Source organism: Drosophila hydei, unplaced genomic scaffold, assembly GCF_003285905.1.
Source record: "Drosophila hydei strain 15085-1641.00,03,60 unplaced genomic scaffold, DhydRS2 tig00000001-arrow-pilon, whole genome shotgun sequence".
NCBI classification, from domain to species: domain Eukaryota; kingdom Metazoa; phylum Arthropoda; class Insecta; order Diptera; family Drosophilidae; genus Drosophila; species Drosophila hydei.
In genome coordinates this window covers 11,744,467-11,760,524 of record NW_022045643.1, presented here as the reverse complement: position 1 = coordinate 11,760,524, position 16,058 = coordinate 11,744,467, and the positions used below count along the sequence as shown (strand labels likewise).

General features: G+C 44.1%; 2 protein-coding genes across 2 annotated transcripts; both read left to right on the top strand.

Moving 5' to 3' along the window:
* The first annotated feature begins 417 nt into the window (after positions 1–417).
* On the top strand, positions 418–3,388 carry LOC111600987 (transient receptor potential cation channel subfamily V member 6). Its single transcript, XM_023317378.2, has 8 exons — positions 418–816; positions 880–1,106; positions 1,160–1,313; positions 1,377–2,028; positions 2,086–2,312; positions 2,376–2,527; positions 2,589–3,120; positions 3,189–3,388. The coding sequence occupies exons 1-8, from the start codon at positions 418–420 to the stop codon at positions 3,360–3,362; spliced, it is 2,517 nt and encodes an 838-aa protein (XP_023173146.1). The 3' UTR covers positions 3,363–3,388.
* Positions 3,389–12,105: 8,717 nt separating this feature from the next.
* Positions 12,106–14,094, top strand: LOC111600929 (SOX domain-containing protein dichaete). Its single transcript, XM_023317294.2, has one exon. It carries the CDS (start codon positions 12,355–12,357, stop codon positions 13,585–13,587), a length of 1,233 nt encoding a protein of 410 aa, XP_023173062.1. The 5' UTR covers positions 12,106–12,354; the 3' UTR covers positions 13,588–14,094.
* Positions 14,095–16,058: the final 1,964 nt, after the last annotated feature.

Sequence of the window (16,058 nt, the reverse complement as noted above, 5' to 3'; positions counted from 1 at the left end):
GTCAAGGTGGAAGGCTAGGAAACACGATATACGAAACACGGAAAGTTCAAGTTTTCTTCTTGGAATCCACAAGTCCGCAATACTTGAAATGGGCGAAACACTTGTTGGATGAGAAATGCAACAAGTTTGATGCCTGGCAACGGATTGTAAACAATAAATTAAGCTCAAGTTCAGCTGTTGCATTGGCAACGCTCGTTCGTCCAAATGTTTAATCGATGCTCACTCGAAGGATGAAAACAGACAAGAAACCTGAGCACATTGAATAGACAAAATTAAGTTCAAGTATAAAAATGTCGCGCTTCATAAAAAATAAAAATAAAACAAACAAAAACAAATAAACTGGAAGAGTTGCTTCTTTTTGGGCGCATTTCCAATCCCCTAAGCAGATAAGCAGCACTCAGGACTCAGGCTTGCATCATGGGAAATACCGAGAGCAATGTGACAAGTGGCGTAAAGAAACAGGCGGGAGTCTCCACCCAGGCGCTCTATAAATTTGTCAATCTCAAGGGCGGTGGCCTTCTGGTGGACATGATGAAGCGCGCCTGCCAAACCAAACAGTTTGCCGAGATAGATCATGCAATAAAAACGAAAGTGGAACCATTTTTATATAACAAGGGAGCTGGCCGTTACTTTCCCATATCGAAGCTGGTGCTGCTGCGCAATCGGGACAGACCCCGAACGAGGCAATTGCCCGAAATACGCGCTCTTGAGAATCCCGACGACGATTTCAATATACACGACTACTGTCCAGAGGTATCCGAGGCGGAATACATATCCAATCCCTCCGCCTACCGCTTTGTGTGCTGGGACCTAAATGTGAGTCTGCCTGATATAAACTCATCCAGTTGCAGCTCAATCGAGTCATCTGTATTTCTGTAGATGCGCGGCGCTGTGGGTGAAACGATTCTGCATCTCTGCCTGCTTAACGCCTCCTCATTGCATGCGGATCTGGCGAAGCGTCTGCTGAAGTTCTATCCCAAGCTCATTTTGGACATCTACATGAGTGATGAGTATTACGGCGAGAGCGTGCTGCACATTGCCATCGTCAATGAGGATCCGGCCATGGTCAAATATTTGCTAGATGCCAATGCTGACGTGCAGGAACGGTAGGTGGTCTACAGTAGTCCTTTTTATATGATCTCTAACATTTTCCGACTAGCTGCTGCGGCGCCTTTATGTCTGCGGAGGATACCAAGGCCTCGCGCACAGATTCGCCGGACCACGAGTATGTGGCACTGCAGCCCATGACCAACTACGACGGCTACGTCTACTGGGGCGAGTATCCGTTAAGCTTTGCCGCCTGCCTGTCGCAGGTAAGCTATGAACTTCTTCACAACATATAAACATACCCATTATAATGGTATTAATTAATGCAGGAGGAGTGCTTCCGGCTGGTCTTGGCACGCGGCGCAGATCCGGACTTCCAGGATACGAATGGCAACACGGTTTTGCATATGCTGGTCATCTACGAGAAAATGGAAATGTTCGATGTGGGCTACGAGGTGGGCTCCAACATACACGTGCGCAACATACAAAATCTGACGCCCTTGACGCTGGCAGCGAAGCTGGGCCGCGTCGAGATGTTCTTCCATGTGATGAGCATTGAGCGCGAGATTTATTGGCAATTGGGCAGCATTACCTGTGCCGCATATCCACTGCTCATGATCGATACGATTAACGAGGAGACGGGCAACATAAACAAAGACTCGGTGCTGAACTTTGTGGTGTTTGGCGACAAGCTGGAGCACTTGGAGCTGCTGGATGGCGTTGTCATCGATCTGCTGAAGACCAAATGGGACACCTTCTGCAAGTCGCGCTTCTACAAGCAGTTCTACATGTTTGCCTTCTACTTTCTCATATCGCTGTTCAGCTTCATATTGCGTCCGGGTCCTGCGCCTAAGGAGGACGAAGATGAGGACCAGGAGGGCAACTCAGCGACTGCGTCGAACGGCACCGCAACTCACGATCTGTACAGCAATCGCAGCTTCACTCAGCTGACCAAGCGTGGCACCTCCAGCACCGAATACAGTGGGTTTTGTATATCTTCGCGAAGCGAGCTTGAAATTCTAATTTGTTGCCCCACAGAAACCTTTTGGCTTAACTTTACGGAATATTATGATCCCAACGAGGTTGAGACCCTGCCCGCCTGGTGGCAAACCTATGCGCAGTGCCCACTCATGAATCTGGAATCGGATCTGGCCAAGCTTCGCATTATAGCCGAGCTCATCAACTTTGTGGGCGCCATTCTCTATCTGGTCGTAGCGCTGAGGGAGGCGCGTTTCTTGGGCTACAAAATGTTCATAGAGAATCTGGTTGGATAAGCCCTGATAGCTTCATTTATCTGCTGCATGGATAGTCATGATTTCTCTTTCTAGATGACTGCCCCGTCGCGTGTCATGTTTCTGTTCTCCTGTGCGCTGATGATGACGATTCCCTGGCTGCGTGTCTCCTGTCTAACCGAAATCGATGATCACGTAACGGTTGTGATCATGTTGACTACGGCGCCTTATTTCCTCTTCTTTTGTCGGTGCGTGAATTAGCTATATGTTGTCTAGATGGACCAAACTAAAGATCTCTGTGTACTGCAGGGGCTTCAAGACCGTTGGACCCTTCGTGGTGATGATCTATCGCATGGTAATGGGAGACTTGCTGCGTTTCGTTTCCATCTACTTGGTGTTTGTGATGGGCTTCTCCCAAGCCTTCTACATCATTTTCCTGACCTTTGACAATCCATCTGCGCCCGATGATCAGGATGCTGAGACGAATCCGATGCCCTCGCCGATGGAGTCCATTGTGGCCATGTTCCTCATGTCGCTGACCAATTTCGGGGACTATTATGGCGCCATGGTGTCCACGCAGCACGAGTACGAGGCCAAGATATTGTTCTTTCTGTTTATGGTGATTGTCAGCGTTCTGCTGGTCAACATGCTGATTGCCATGATGGGCAACACCTACCAGAAGATAGCCGAGATACGCAACGAATGGCAGCGCCAATGGGCACGCATTGTGCTAGTCGTGGAGCGCAGTGTGCCGCCAGGCGAACGCCTCAAGAACTTTATGCACTACAGCCAGTCTATGTCGGATGGCAGGCGAGCTCTGGTCTTGCGCCTGAATATGACTGTAAGTCGACTGGCATAGCTCTCAGCAAGCTGTCAATGTGTTCTATTTGTATTTGTGTTCGCTTGCAGGATGAGGAGAAGGAGGAAATGAAGGAGGTGCAGGAGATGAAGCGCATCCATCAACGTTTCTCCAAAAAGCGCCAAATGGAGCGAGAGGCGCGTGCCCATCGCCGCCAGCAGGAGTACGAGAAATTCTTTGGCACAGCCCCCAAGCCGGACAGCACGGAGCAATCCAATTTGTGAATCGGCTTTCTGCTGATAGCTATTAACTAGTTCAAGTTTTATTGAATCGAATGCTTGTTCACATTGTGCAATAAATGTTTAGTCTACGAGCAGTTTCAACCCCAGCCCAGCCCAGCACAGCCCAGCCACAGCGCTAATTTAAATGCGCATCGTAAAACTCGGCTTTACGACATGGCAAACACAAACTAGCGACGCGAGGGTGCCAATAATGCGACATTTGAATGATAATAACCATCCTTATTATGGCCGTCTGGCCAATAAATCCACATCAATGGGAAGCGGGTGGAGAGTGCTGGTTCCTCAGCATATGCCACATCCTTGGCTACATCCGCCTATTGCTAGCACAAAGAAAGCAGCAAGACTCTCGTCATGCGCAGATCGGCTGCATCTTGATTACGCAATTGAAATTGTAGCAATAGATTCACTGGGGCCCACGACACCTTTCAATGTGCCTACCTGTTCAGCCAGGCGCAAGTGCAGCCGAACAATGGCCATTAGGGATATGCAGCATCGATCAGCGATCGAGATCAGCAAGCGATGCTATTTGCTGCGTGGGATCCTTTTGTAGCAGAAAGAAAAACAGGCACCGGAAACATTTACTCCTCATTGTTGTGCAGCGTTGTGCAAGAAAGGATCTGTTTAGGAATTATCCTCAAACTGTGCAGTGTTGCAGCTATTGAAAGTGTTAAAAAATAAAAACGAAACAGCGATCCGGCTCTTGAGTCTGCAAGCCTCGCCTTGCCTGCTCAGCTTGACTTTAATTGCGTCTGAATAGAGCAATTTAGGACATGCTGTGCCAGCGCGATGCAAACTTTTTATACACAGCGAAAATTGATGAATATATTTCACACTAATTTCTCTACCCCTTCGCTTGCTGAGGTGCAACTCTTGTAACTGATTCAGATATTTGTTGCAGTGTAACAATTTTGGTCAGCTTTGCGAAATTTTCCCAGTGCCAGTGGCAGCCACGACCCTTGAACTGCGGTCGCACAATGGGCACCACAGAGCGGCGAGCGGCGTTAATGATATGGTGGCAACCCTTGCCGATCACAACAAAGGTTTAGTCGTCCATGATTTGAATATGTCACACCAGAAGTTTCCCAGATCTGGATTGGCTTTAGACTCTCCTTCTCTTATTGTTAGGCATTTGATTCTCTCTCTAGCTCTCTCTCTCTCTCTCTCACTCGCTCTCATGGCGTAATTATAGAGTCTGCTGGCACACCGAGGCGAGGTGTCGAATTCGCTGTAAGCGACAATTTAATCATATGTTTTGCCAGCAACGTCGCCAGGACCTTTGTTGGGCCTCCATTGTGCCTGCTAATGGGGCAGCTGGCGATGGGCTTCAGATTTTTAGTTGGGTGCAAACAACGCCCACTTCCTTTTGTGTGCGCTAAAAATATTTATGATATTATTTTATTTCCTTATACATGGCTCTTGTTCTTGCCTTTATTTTTTAGCACGGTTCTTGTGTGACCTCCCCAGAGCGTTTTCCAGTCCAAGAATAGCCGTGCGAGTTTTGCCATGTCCATAAAAGTTGGCTGTTAAGATCTCGATCTTGGTGCTTGTTAATTTCCCAGTCGTAAAATTGTGACTCGGGTAAAAACTGAAGTTCGGACTGGTCGAGAAAGTTGGCAAAACTGTTTAATTACTCACGCACACAAACATTGTAAAACAATAAAACCATTCCCGGAAAAATCGAGTTTTATGAGATCCGTTTAGCGGGCTTGCGAGGGGCGTTGCAAATGACTTTTAAATGCGCCAGTCGTGGGCCGATGATTGCTTTTCCTTTTTCCTCTTCTTCTTCTTCTTTCTCCCTACTTTTCTATAAACGCATTCATTTTGACTGCCTTGTCCCTTTTACTTAAACTAACTATCGCAATTGTTTGCATTTGTTCTTTTGCTCCCGTCGCACACTTGACGAATCTAAAGGAAAGTCCTTTGGGACTTTCTTGGCTGGCAGCAAGAAAAAAACGCAAAAAAAAATGCAAAAAGTATTCAAATCAATGGGCCCATTTAAACAAGAATTATGGCCCAGCAGTCCCAGGTGAGCTGCCACTAGACGCCCCTGCTCACCTCAAGCTCTGCTCCAAATGTTAAGTTTCAAGCGCTCTTTGAGTTTATTTAAAGTAAATTATTTATGCAAATACAAGTCAAGCAAAGGAAAAAAAAGCTTGCAATTTATTTTGACAGCCCTCAGGTGGTGTGGGCGTGTGTGTGTGTGTGGCTGGCAATTGCAAGGGTTGCTCGATGATGAATCAGAGTTCGATTCGCTTGACCTTTGTTCGCTTCTGTTTGCGTTTCAGCTCCAACTTCAGCCAAGGGACTGTGTGTGCGTGGGAGTGTGATATATGACTAAACAGTGATCAAACGGCACTTTCTCTGGCTGTGGATAGTGTTTGGGACTGTCATGTGCGCCTTTTTTGTGACAAGTTCTCAAATTATTTAGAGATGACATTGGACTTCTATGTGTAGTGAGTCCAGTAAACTATTGAAGATTGTTTGAGAAGCAAATCGGCTCTTTGCAAGCTTCATTTCCTTACCTTGCTGACTTGAGCATCACCTGCATAAGATCATTTATGATTTGTGACTACTTTTTATAATGAATATAGAATACATTTATATATATCAGTGTCAGTCAGGCAGGACTTATTCAGCTGCCGAAATAAAAGCACTAAAGAGAAGAGGAATAAAGCAATATTGTTTATCTAAGTTTATAATTTATCCTGCTATTTATTAATGTGATATTATGTCATTAAATTATATTTTAATTACATTAAAACTTGCACATATAAAGAGTGATAAAAGAATCTATTTTACAGCCTCTAAGTTTAGCAAGCTAAGCGCTATGAATATTCCCCTCTTTAGGTCCGCATCTGTGCTTCAAATGTATATTAAATACATTTATCTTACGGTCTATTGCCGCATTCAGCTTCCATCTTGGCGGTCGGCTTTGCTACTCCGCCCTCTGGCACTTCGTCTGACAGTCCGAATACGCTTCGCTTTGATTGGGAACCACTTGACGTTTATTTGCGGGGGTGTTAACAAAAAACCGCAAAGTTTTAATTGAATTTCCTGAACAAAATAATGTTTTGCCACTTGAGGCTCGCGGGAGACGCTAAACAAACAGAGCCAACAAGGCAATGACTGACTGATTGACTGGCTGACTGACTGACTGACTGACGGCTAGATTGAACGGCGATATAAGGTACAAGCTATGCATACATACTTAAGAGCCAAATGAAATAAATTCAATTCGCAAAATCAAATCACTTGAGTGAAAATACGCAGCACAATAAAAAGTTGCATTCAAAATTCAAGCATTGAAAAGGAAACACACAACAAATGTAGCTACGAGGAGTGGGCGGATAGGTTAGCATAGAACGGAATAAAAGTCGTTTTGCAAAGGTGTCGAGGCGTTTTACCAACGCTAAAAATGTTACTTTGATCTTTGATGGCATTAAACACGCGCAATAAAACTCTTTGACTTTCAAATACACCCCAAACCCATTTGCCAAATGAGTGAAAATTAATTACAAGAAGCCACAGCAAGGCGGACGTGCAGACAGCAAGCGGGTATGCACGACTGCGGGCATTATGAGCTCTAGAAGTTGGTAGAGTTATTCAACTTTCGTTTATAACAAATGAAGCCTGTAATAAGGTGCACAATCAGGGTATATTAAGCTACTGCAAAAATAATAGATAAACATTCCGATTTATGCCCCTAATTTACAGGGTATATTCGAGTTGTGCAGACGTTCATAGCGTATTATTTAGCCTGACTTGGCCAATTGCTTCACTTTTGTTTAGCACATAATACCCACTGCTAGCGCCCATTACAGGGTATAACTATAGACATATCAAAGCGTTTAGCAGCCTGTCAACACTTTGGTTTAAACTTTGTGCATCTGGGGTTTGGCAGCTGCCAGTGACAGTGACAGGCCTCACCGCGTGCCGTGCCAGAACCTCATTTGGCTGTTGGGCAACGCCTACGCCCGCCTACCCAAACAGCATTGATGATGTTGCTTGCCCTGAGGCGACCGCAGGACCACAGAATTTTGACACTTTCTTTGGGCAGCTAATTCTGCGGATTTTTGCCCAGCTCAGATTCGTTCCAACTGTGCTTGTTGGTCGTAAACACACACCGTGGGATTCGGCTGCGGCGATATGACGTTTCGAAGAAATCGCGCGACTGAAACGCACTTCAGAAGTCGCTTCGAGTGGGCTCTTCCACTGGCGACGTTTTCGGGTCGAGCGACAACAATAATTAGACGTACCAAAGCACTCGAGAAGGCAGGATTGCCAACCCCTAAGACTGACCCCCGAAAACACACAGAAACACAAATACCTCTAACATGCAATATGCAAAAATTATAAAGAATTCAAGAAATATATATATATAGAAATTTGCTCAAGTAGTCAACTCTTAAGTGGCCCGTTTCGATTACATGGCGAACTTAAGATGAATTCCGCATTGTGAAGTGGGCTGCCTTGGCTGCGCTGCGGCTCGTCATTTGGCTGCAACCCTTTTCATCTTTGGCTGATTGAGAAATTAACGTCGTTTAGCCAAGTGGTTGGGCTTTTTCTCGGTCTGCCAGGTGAACAATCGAGTCGTGACTCTCTGCCAGAGACTTTCGCATATCATGAGCATTTCTTAGTTAATCTGTTATGACATCTAGTCGAGGTAGGGTTGCTGGGGGGGAGGAGAACGTATGCGGTATACCGCCGGGCACCTAATGAGCTCAAATCGAGCGTGCATTATGAGAGCCATCGATATCCTACGCTCTGACAGCTCCTCAATTGCATTAGCATTGCCATTTTCCCAGCCATTAATGGCGAGAACTTCTCACAGATTCTCACACTTAACAAATGCCAAAGAAGTGGCTAGGCGGCTAGGCTGACTTTCAGGGCGTTACATGTGGGCTTACACATGTTTCGGCCAACATTAATTCTCTTATCCTTTGCACAAATACCGCAAATGGAATATTGTATATTGTGGAAAAGGTTAATTGTTTGCCAAGTTCTGGGTAATGCAGTTCCATTTCCATTTCCATTTCCATTTCCATTTCCTTGCTGGCCGGAAATGCTGCAACAACAACTCACGCGCCTATTTATTATTGTATTTTATTTATCATTATTTTTATTTGTATATTTTTTTCTTGTTGTTGTCTTTGGCAATGCTGAAACAATTTGCAGCGTTGGACAACAAACACAATTCGAGTTCCGTTGAATTCCCGAACAATGAAGGATGACAAAAGGACGCTGCAGCCAGTAGATGCTGCAGCCAGGACAATGCCAGGACAATTGCTCAGCAGCAGCATCGATTCGACCTGGTCAAATCAGGTGAACTCAAACGGAAGTCGTCCTGGCACAAACTTTGGGTTCCATTGCGTCTCTCGGCCATTGTTTAGCCCCTGACTATTTAGACCTAATGGGATGAGCCGAAGAGTTAGTTATGGCTCGACTTTATGTTCATTTATTTTAGCCTGACGATTATAAATTGCTTTTATTATTAGATATGTGTCCTTAGGGATAAGAACTTACATAGTATTCAGTTTATTATGATGGAGACGAGTTGGTTCCAAACTAAAATGGTGTTTTTTCTATTTAAAGTCTGTTTTAGCTAACACAACATTTATCACAGTCGCATTAAGACGCATAATTTTCCTTTTTTTCACGCAAAAAATGAAAATGAAAATGTAAAGGAAAAATCTTTAGATTTCGTGTGCATGCAAAATGCTCTTAACTAGAATGACACGTGAAAAGCGCAAAATCTGTGAAGTAATCAAATGGACACGTACGTCTAGGAAATTGTAATCAAATGCATACGTGCGTGTGTGTGTGCGTGTGTGTGTGGGGGTGCTGGGAAATGGACAGTGGGAAATGGAATATGCGAACTGAACAAAGGATCCGACGGCTGCCAACTACGTGAGAAAATGTAAGTTAAATGCAGTTGGAAGTGGAGAAGAAAAATAGCAATTTTATCGAAATGTTCTGTTAGCCAGGTGCTGGGTATGATGCTCTGTAGTCATATGTAGCTGGCCATATGTGGGTTGAGCAAGTGAATGTGAGCTAAGTCAATAGCAATTAAATAACACTTTGATCGCAGTTCGATTATTGGAGACAATTCAATCCATTCAGACAGCAAACACAATTTAACCTCGTTTAATTGACATTAAAGTCTGGCAAAGTTGTGCGCTTTGTTTCGATTGTATTTATCTTTATGATTTCATTATGATCATTGTATTTATCACGCTTTGTTCAGGAATTTAATTTAAAAATGAAAAAGCGAATTGTTTGGCTGTGCTATACATACATTAATATATAGCCAACCCAGAGGCAGAGTCAGCGCTAGAGCCAGAGCCAGAGCCCCAATTCACAATTGAAGAATTCACAATGACAACAACAACAATGGCAACAACAACAGATGGCAAACAATGAAATGCGCGACTCTCGGGATTTAATGTAAAAAGGAGAATGAATAATAGAGAGCGGATTGAGTGCAGGCAGAGAAAGGCAGACGAGTCCTTGCAGCGGGTTAGGGTTAGACTTTCCATAATGGATTTCATAATTACAGAACTGTTGATTCTACTTGTTCTCATTTCGAATTGAGTGCTCATAAGTACACATAACACCTGACTGGCTTTGTCACTATCCCTACACACGTTCGAAAAAAACAGACTGAATAAATATCAAAACTATTCTCCGGCACCTCGTCCTTCCTTCCTTCCTTCCTTTCAAACACAACAAAAGCCCATGGCAACATTTGAATACTAAATGCGAGATGCGTATGGCAAAAAGCAAAAGTCTGTCTTCCCTTTTACCACTATCCTAGTTGGAGCTTCCTCTCCCTCCCTCTCTCCCTGTCTCTCTTTCCCTCGTACGCTGTGTGTGTGTGTATTCCATTGCTAAGTGAAAAGTAGAATGGATAGAAAGCAAAACGCTAGCTGAACAAAACTTTTTCCATTACACAACACATCAAGTTTTTTTCTTTCCTTTTTATATATATTCTTTTTTCCTTTTTTTGCTTTTTTCGGTGGACAACACAAAGGAAACGCTGAAAGCTTTTTATACCCTGCTGCCAAAAGGCTGTGGTGGGTATATTAGTTTTGAAATAGTTTCGTTGTTGATGCTGCTCAAGGTCAGATTTGAATGTACAAATGTAAACATATTCACGTTATTTCTAATTACTGCAACAAAACTGCTCATCAAGGTGTGTAAGCAAGAGTTCGACAGCTTTTACTTTGGCTTCATTGAATATTACCATCATCTATATTTATTCTGTTACAGAGATATGACATGAAGTGACCATTCGCAATGAGTGTTTCGTACAAAATATAGATACTTAGGTAGTTAAGCTATGCTACTTATTATAATTGATTATCAGCAAGAGCATATTGTACTCCTTCCAGGCAAGAAAAACACTTCATTTTTGTATGTATTTTTATTTCTTTTAACTTGGCGCATTGTGTAGTCGGGCGCAGGGAGAGAGAGCTCTTTCCCTCTTCCTCACTCCCACGTGCAGGCACCCATGCAATCATGGTCATGCATATAGGTACACTTTATGTACATATACATACACACTTATATAAATTTGGCTAGCCATTCAGGGCGTTTTTCTCGTCTCTCGTTTTGTAATTGTGTTGTGTGGTGCATTGTGTCGCTCTTGCTTTTCCACTTTTCTTTACCAAATAAGTAAATAATTGCAGTAATATCCTTTCGAGCGCGAAATAGAAAGAAACGAACAACGCCATAGAATGGAAAGCGTGTTTCCATGTCCTTTTCACAAACTAAAATGTGCTTTTCACACATATACATAAAACACAAACACACACACACACACATACACTCATATATACACATTTGCCCACTCACAATACACATGCGGCTTGTATATAGAACAGAGAGCAACACAGACACCCACAATGGCCAGGGTATACAAAAATTCACACCAAGTCGCCATTATGATTGGCTGAAAAGGTAAAGCCAACGGGCCATACACACACACAGACACATAATCATAAGCGCACTCTCTGAGCGTATGTGTGTTTTGGCTCTCCCACTCCCGAAGCTCTCTTCGGCAAACAACAATACACGCCGCGGAAGTGCAGCGCCAGGCGAAACAATAACGGAAATTGTGTGCCCACTGTATGCGAAAAATCAATGCAATTTTAGAGAGAAAGAGAGAGAGAGAGGGAGAGAGAAAGAGACAGAGAAGGAGAGCGTAGCGTAGGAGCGCAATGCAGGAGTGCGGGTGCTCCAAATGAGGTCGCTGCGGCAAAAAATGGGAGCAGCGCAGCCAAAAACTACTAACAAGGCGACCAGACACGAACCGAGCCGAACAGTGAGCGAGCTGTTATTGTCGTTGTTGTTGCTGCTATTCAGTCTTTCTATTGAACACACCCCTCAATGGGCAACAACTACAACTAACAAGGCGGCCGAAATAAAGGAGCCAATGGAACAAAGCCAACAAGCAGCGTAACAATGCAGCACCAACAGAGAGTAAGAGAGTGAAAGGGAGAGAGAGTGAGAGCGAGCAAGCACAGCGCAGACACAGGTATACATGAACAAGGCAACTTAGTTGCCATCTCTCTCGCACATACATGCTTACCTGCGCAGGGGGTTGGTTGCCGTTCGTCGTTCGCCGTTCGCCGTTCGCCGTCGCTGGTGCCGCGAGAGAGAGAGAACGGCCTCTGCGGGCATAACAGAAAACTGGATTTGACTGTAGTCGTGTCAGTCTCAATTATTGCGCAGACAAATCAGTCAGTGTGTAGCTGTTGAGCCGAACAGAAGCAGCAGCAAGAGCAATAGCAATAGCAAGAGCAACTGCCAAGCACAGAGAGACGCACTATCGACATTACAGTAAACTGAGCAACATACAAAAAAAAAACAGAGACATTGTGAATACAGTGAAGTGACAAACAAGAGAACAACAAGAACGCAAATACAGTGAACATTATATTCAGAACAATATTAAGTGATAAACGAACACATAATGGCCACATTATCGTCACATCCCAACTACGGCTTCCATTTGGGTGCCGGTCAGGGCTTGGAGCTGCCCTCCCCTGGCGACTATGCGTCCCAGGGCCTGGGCAATGCCCAGCTCAGCCCCAGCATGGACATGGATATTAAGCGCGTATTGCACTACTCTCAAAGCGGCGGATTGGCCGCTAGCCTGGCAGCCATGGGCGGCTCACCAGGCGGTGGCCCAAGCGGCCAAGCAGCCAACAACATGAGTCACCACATGGCGCACCACATGCACAACGCCGTGGCTGCTCAGCAGACCCTTTCGCCCAACAGTTCCATTGGCTCTGCCGGCAGCTTGGGCAGCCAGAGCAGCTTGGGTAGCAGTGGCATGGGCGGCGGCCTTGGTATGGGCACACATGGCTCGGGTGTGGGCTCAGGCGCTGGCAATGGCTCCATGCACAGTTTGGCCACATCGCCTGGCCAGGAGGGACACATCAAGCGCCCAATGAACGCATTCATGGTTTGGTCGCGTCTGCAGCGCCGTCAAATAGCCAAGGATAATCCCAAGATGCACAATTCCGAAATATCGAAGCGTTTGGGTGCTGAATGGAAACTGCTCGCGGAGTCCGAGAAGCGTCCGTTCATTGATGAGGCCAAGCGACTGCGCGCATTGCACATGAAGGAGCATCCGGATTACAAGTATCGTCCACGTCGCAAGCCCAAGAATCCGTTGGCTGCTGGTCCGCAGGGCGCACTCCAAATGCAGAGCCAAATGAACATGAACATGAACATGAACATGAACATGAATATGAACATGGCACAACAGAAGTTGGGTGCAGCTGGCGCTGGTCCGGCGGGCGGTGGCTACAATCCGTTCCATCAGCTGCCACCGTATTTTGCTCCCTCGCATCACCTGGACCAACCGTATCCGGTGCCCTACTTCACTGGCTTTGACCCGTTGGCGCTGTCCAAGCTTCACCAGAGCGCAGCGGCTAACAATCAGACGCACAAACACCTGGAGGCGCAGCAGGCGTCACAGTTGCCGCCCACCTCGCTGAGCAGCTTCTACTCCGGCATCTATTCGGGCATCTCGGCGCCTTCGCTGTATGCTGCACACTCTGCGAACGCCGCCGCCGCCGGACTGTACACCTCATCCTCGACATCGTCGCCGGGCTCCTCACCCGGCACCATCACGCCCAACGGCATGGACGGCTCGATGGACAGCGCCTTAAGGCGGCCGGTGCCAGTGCTATATTAGGCAGATGGGCGGACCGAACTGTCCCAGAGTAAAGTACAATTTGCATTGTTGACGCGTTCCCAAAGTGATCCAACTGGTTTTAAATCTTTAAAAGCTCTAAGTAAGCCAATTACAATCTAGTAGTTCTCTATCATTGTATTTCTCGCCCTATCAAGCAACGCTCGCAAAAGTCTAGTACAATCTTTGCACAAGAAAGAAAAACGTAAGAAGCATTCCTAGCCAATAACATACATATACACATATATATGTATATGTATTACCTAACATTTAAATAATGCTATGGTCTATAATTTATTGTCACTAAACCGAAAGCGAAACCTAATTGTAAATTAATTTTATTTAGTTCTAAGTTCTAAGCGTGTGCTCCTTGTTGTTTTTGCCAGCACCATCCTCATATCCTAGTTACGAGTATTGTGCCCCTAACTCAAATTGTAAATATCACGTGAATTCGTTATAGACTAAAGACACCATCCAAAAAATGGAAAGAGAAAATTAATAAAAACACACACAAACAAAACATATGCGTAAATGTATTATTAATTGTATTAAAATTAAAAACAAAACCTTAATATTTAAGAAAATGCAAAATATTTAAAAATTAATAAAAACAACATTTATTAAAATGATCAAAAAACTCAACAGAAACTCGAGTCTTTTCTTAAGCTGAAAATCAAGTTGATTCGAGCCAAGGGAAGGGGAAGTATTCAACATAATAGAATATTTATGAATACAAATATTATATACCCAATATGATATATATGGGCCAAAGATATAGAATATTTGGCTTGGGAGACAGTCGAGCTGAATGTGAATGTGTTCAAGCTCCGATATGTGACTATATGATTCGGAGATCTTGCAATCTTAACCTTGCCTCCGCGTGCTTTGCCAGATAAATGTTGTTTGAAAAATTTAATTTGATTTGCACACAGAAATATTTGAGGAATTATACAACTATTTGGCGTTGTATTAATTTCTATTGATTAATGCTGTTTATTTTGCGCCTCGGCTAACAATGATCTAGGGTATACGGAGATGCGAACAAAGGTCGCGAGAGTCCAAGCAGAGAGACTGTGGTCAACTGCTATGAGGAGACCGTTGCTCGGGGCCTCAACAGGGGGGCTGCGCCCATTGAAATTTTAGACGGCAAGCAGATCCATAGTCTCCATAGACCTCTATCGATGAAATCAACGAGTTTTCAGTCAATTTTTGTTTATTTTTTTCTATCTTAACATGTAATAATAATAAGAATAATTGCGGTCATTAATAAAACCAATGGCATTGTTTTCCAGCTTATACAACTTGTGTTTTTTTTAGATTTGACAGGGTGACAGTAAGAGAGACAGGGAGAGAGAGCCGAGTGAGATCAGAGAGAGAGAGAGCGAGTGAGCGTGCGTTTGTAAATGTGTTAAAATATCAAATATTGATTATTGTTGTTATTATAGGCATTGTTGTTGCTGTTGTTGTTGGTGTTGTTCCAACAGCGCGACTCTCTTCATTCTCCTCTCGATATAAATTTCATAAATATTGACTTAGCATTGACGTGATATTGAATAATTATATAAAGAATGCATTTTAGGTTAAGTTACGGACGCAAGTTCCAAATACAAATTACACTCAGGTAAGAAATCCTCAAATCGTTCAGACTGACAATAGTGAGAGGGTTGCGCAGAGATTATATCTGACTATGAAAAGAAACTTTGTTTGTAAACATCTTCATATAACCTAATTAGGGGATTATACGTAGGCGCTCCACGGGTTGATTCACAGAACTTTTGACTTGTTAACATTTACCATGTTCAACAGTTGAGATATTCGAAAAAATTAAAAAATAATAAATTAAATAATAAATAATTAAATAATAATAATTTAAATAATAATAATTTAAATAATAAAATAATAAATAATAAATAATAAATAATAAATAATAAAAAAATAATAATAATAATCAATAAAATAATAATAATAATAAATATAAATAAACAATACATACTCATACTAAATAATCAATAATCAATATCCACTAACTCACTCATCCATATAATACTAAATTCCTTAAATAATAATCCTCCCTAATCCATCATTCAATACTCAATAATACTCATAACTAATACATACGAACTACTAATCACTCATAATCAATACATCCATCCTACTCCTAACTACTCCCTCTCCCTAATCCCTCCTCCATCCTCCCTTACTCATCATCCCTCCTACATCCTCCCTAAATCCCTCCATCCCTCACTACCTCCTCCCTCCTCCTCCTACCTCCCCATATCACTCCTACCTCCTCCCTCATCCCTCATCCCCTCCTCCCTCCTCCATAAGCTCCCTCATCCCTCCTCCATCCTCCTCCTCCCTCCTCCCTCCTCATCCTCCCTCCTCCCTCCTCCCTCCTCCCTCCTCCCTCCTCCCTCCTCCCTCCTCCCTCCTCCCTCCTCAATCCCCTCCTCCCTCCTCCCTCCTCCCTCCTC

Coding starts and splice junctions, on each gene's coding strand:
- LOC111600987 (XM_023317378.2), top strand. CDS start 418: ATGGGAAATACCGAGAGCAATGTGACAAGTGGCGTAAAGAAACAGGCG. Junction 1,107..1,159: donor AATGCTGACGTGCAGGAACG/GTAGGTGGTCTA, acceptor TTTTCCGACTAG/CTGCTGCGGCGCCTTTATGT. Junction 2,528..2,588: donor TATTTCCTCTTCTTTTGTCG/GTGCGTGAATTA, acceptor TGTGTACTGCAG/GGGCTTCAAGACCGTTGGAC.
- LOC111600929 (XM_023317294.2), top strand. CDS start 12,355: ATGGCCACATTATCGTCACATCCCAACTACGGCTTCCATTTGGGTGCC.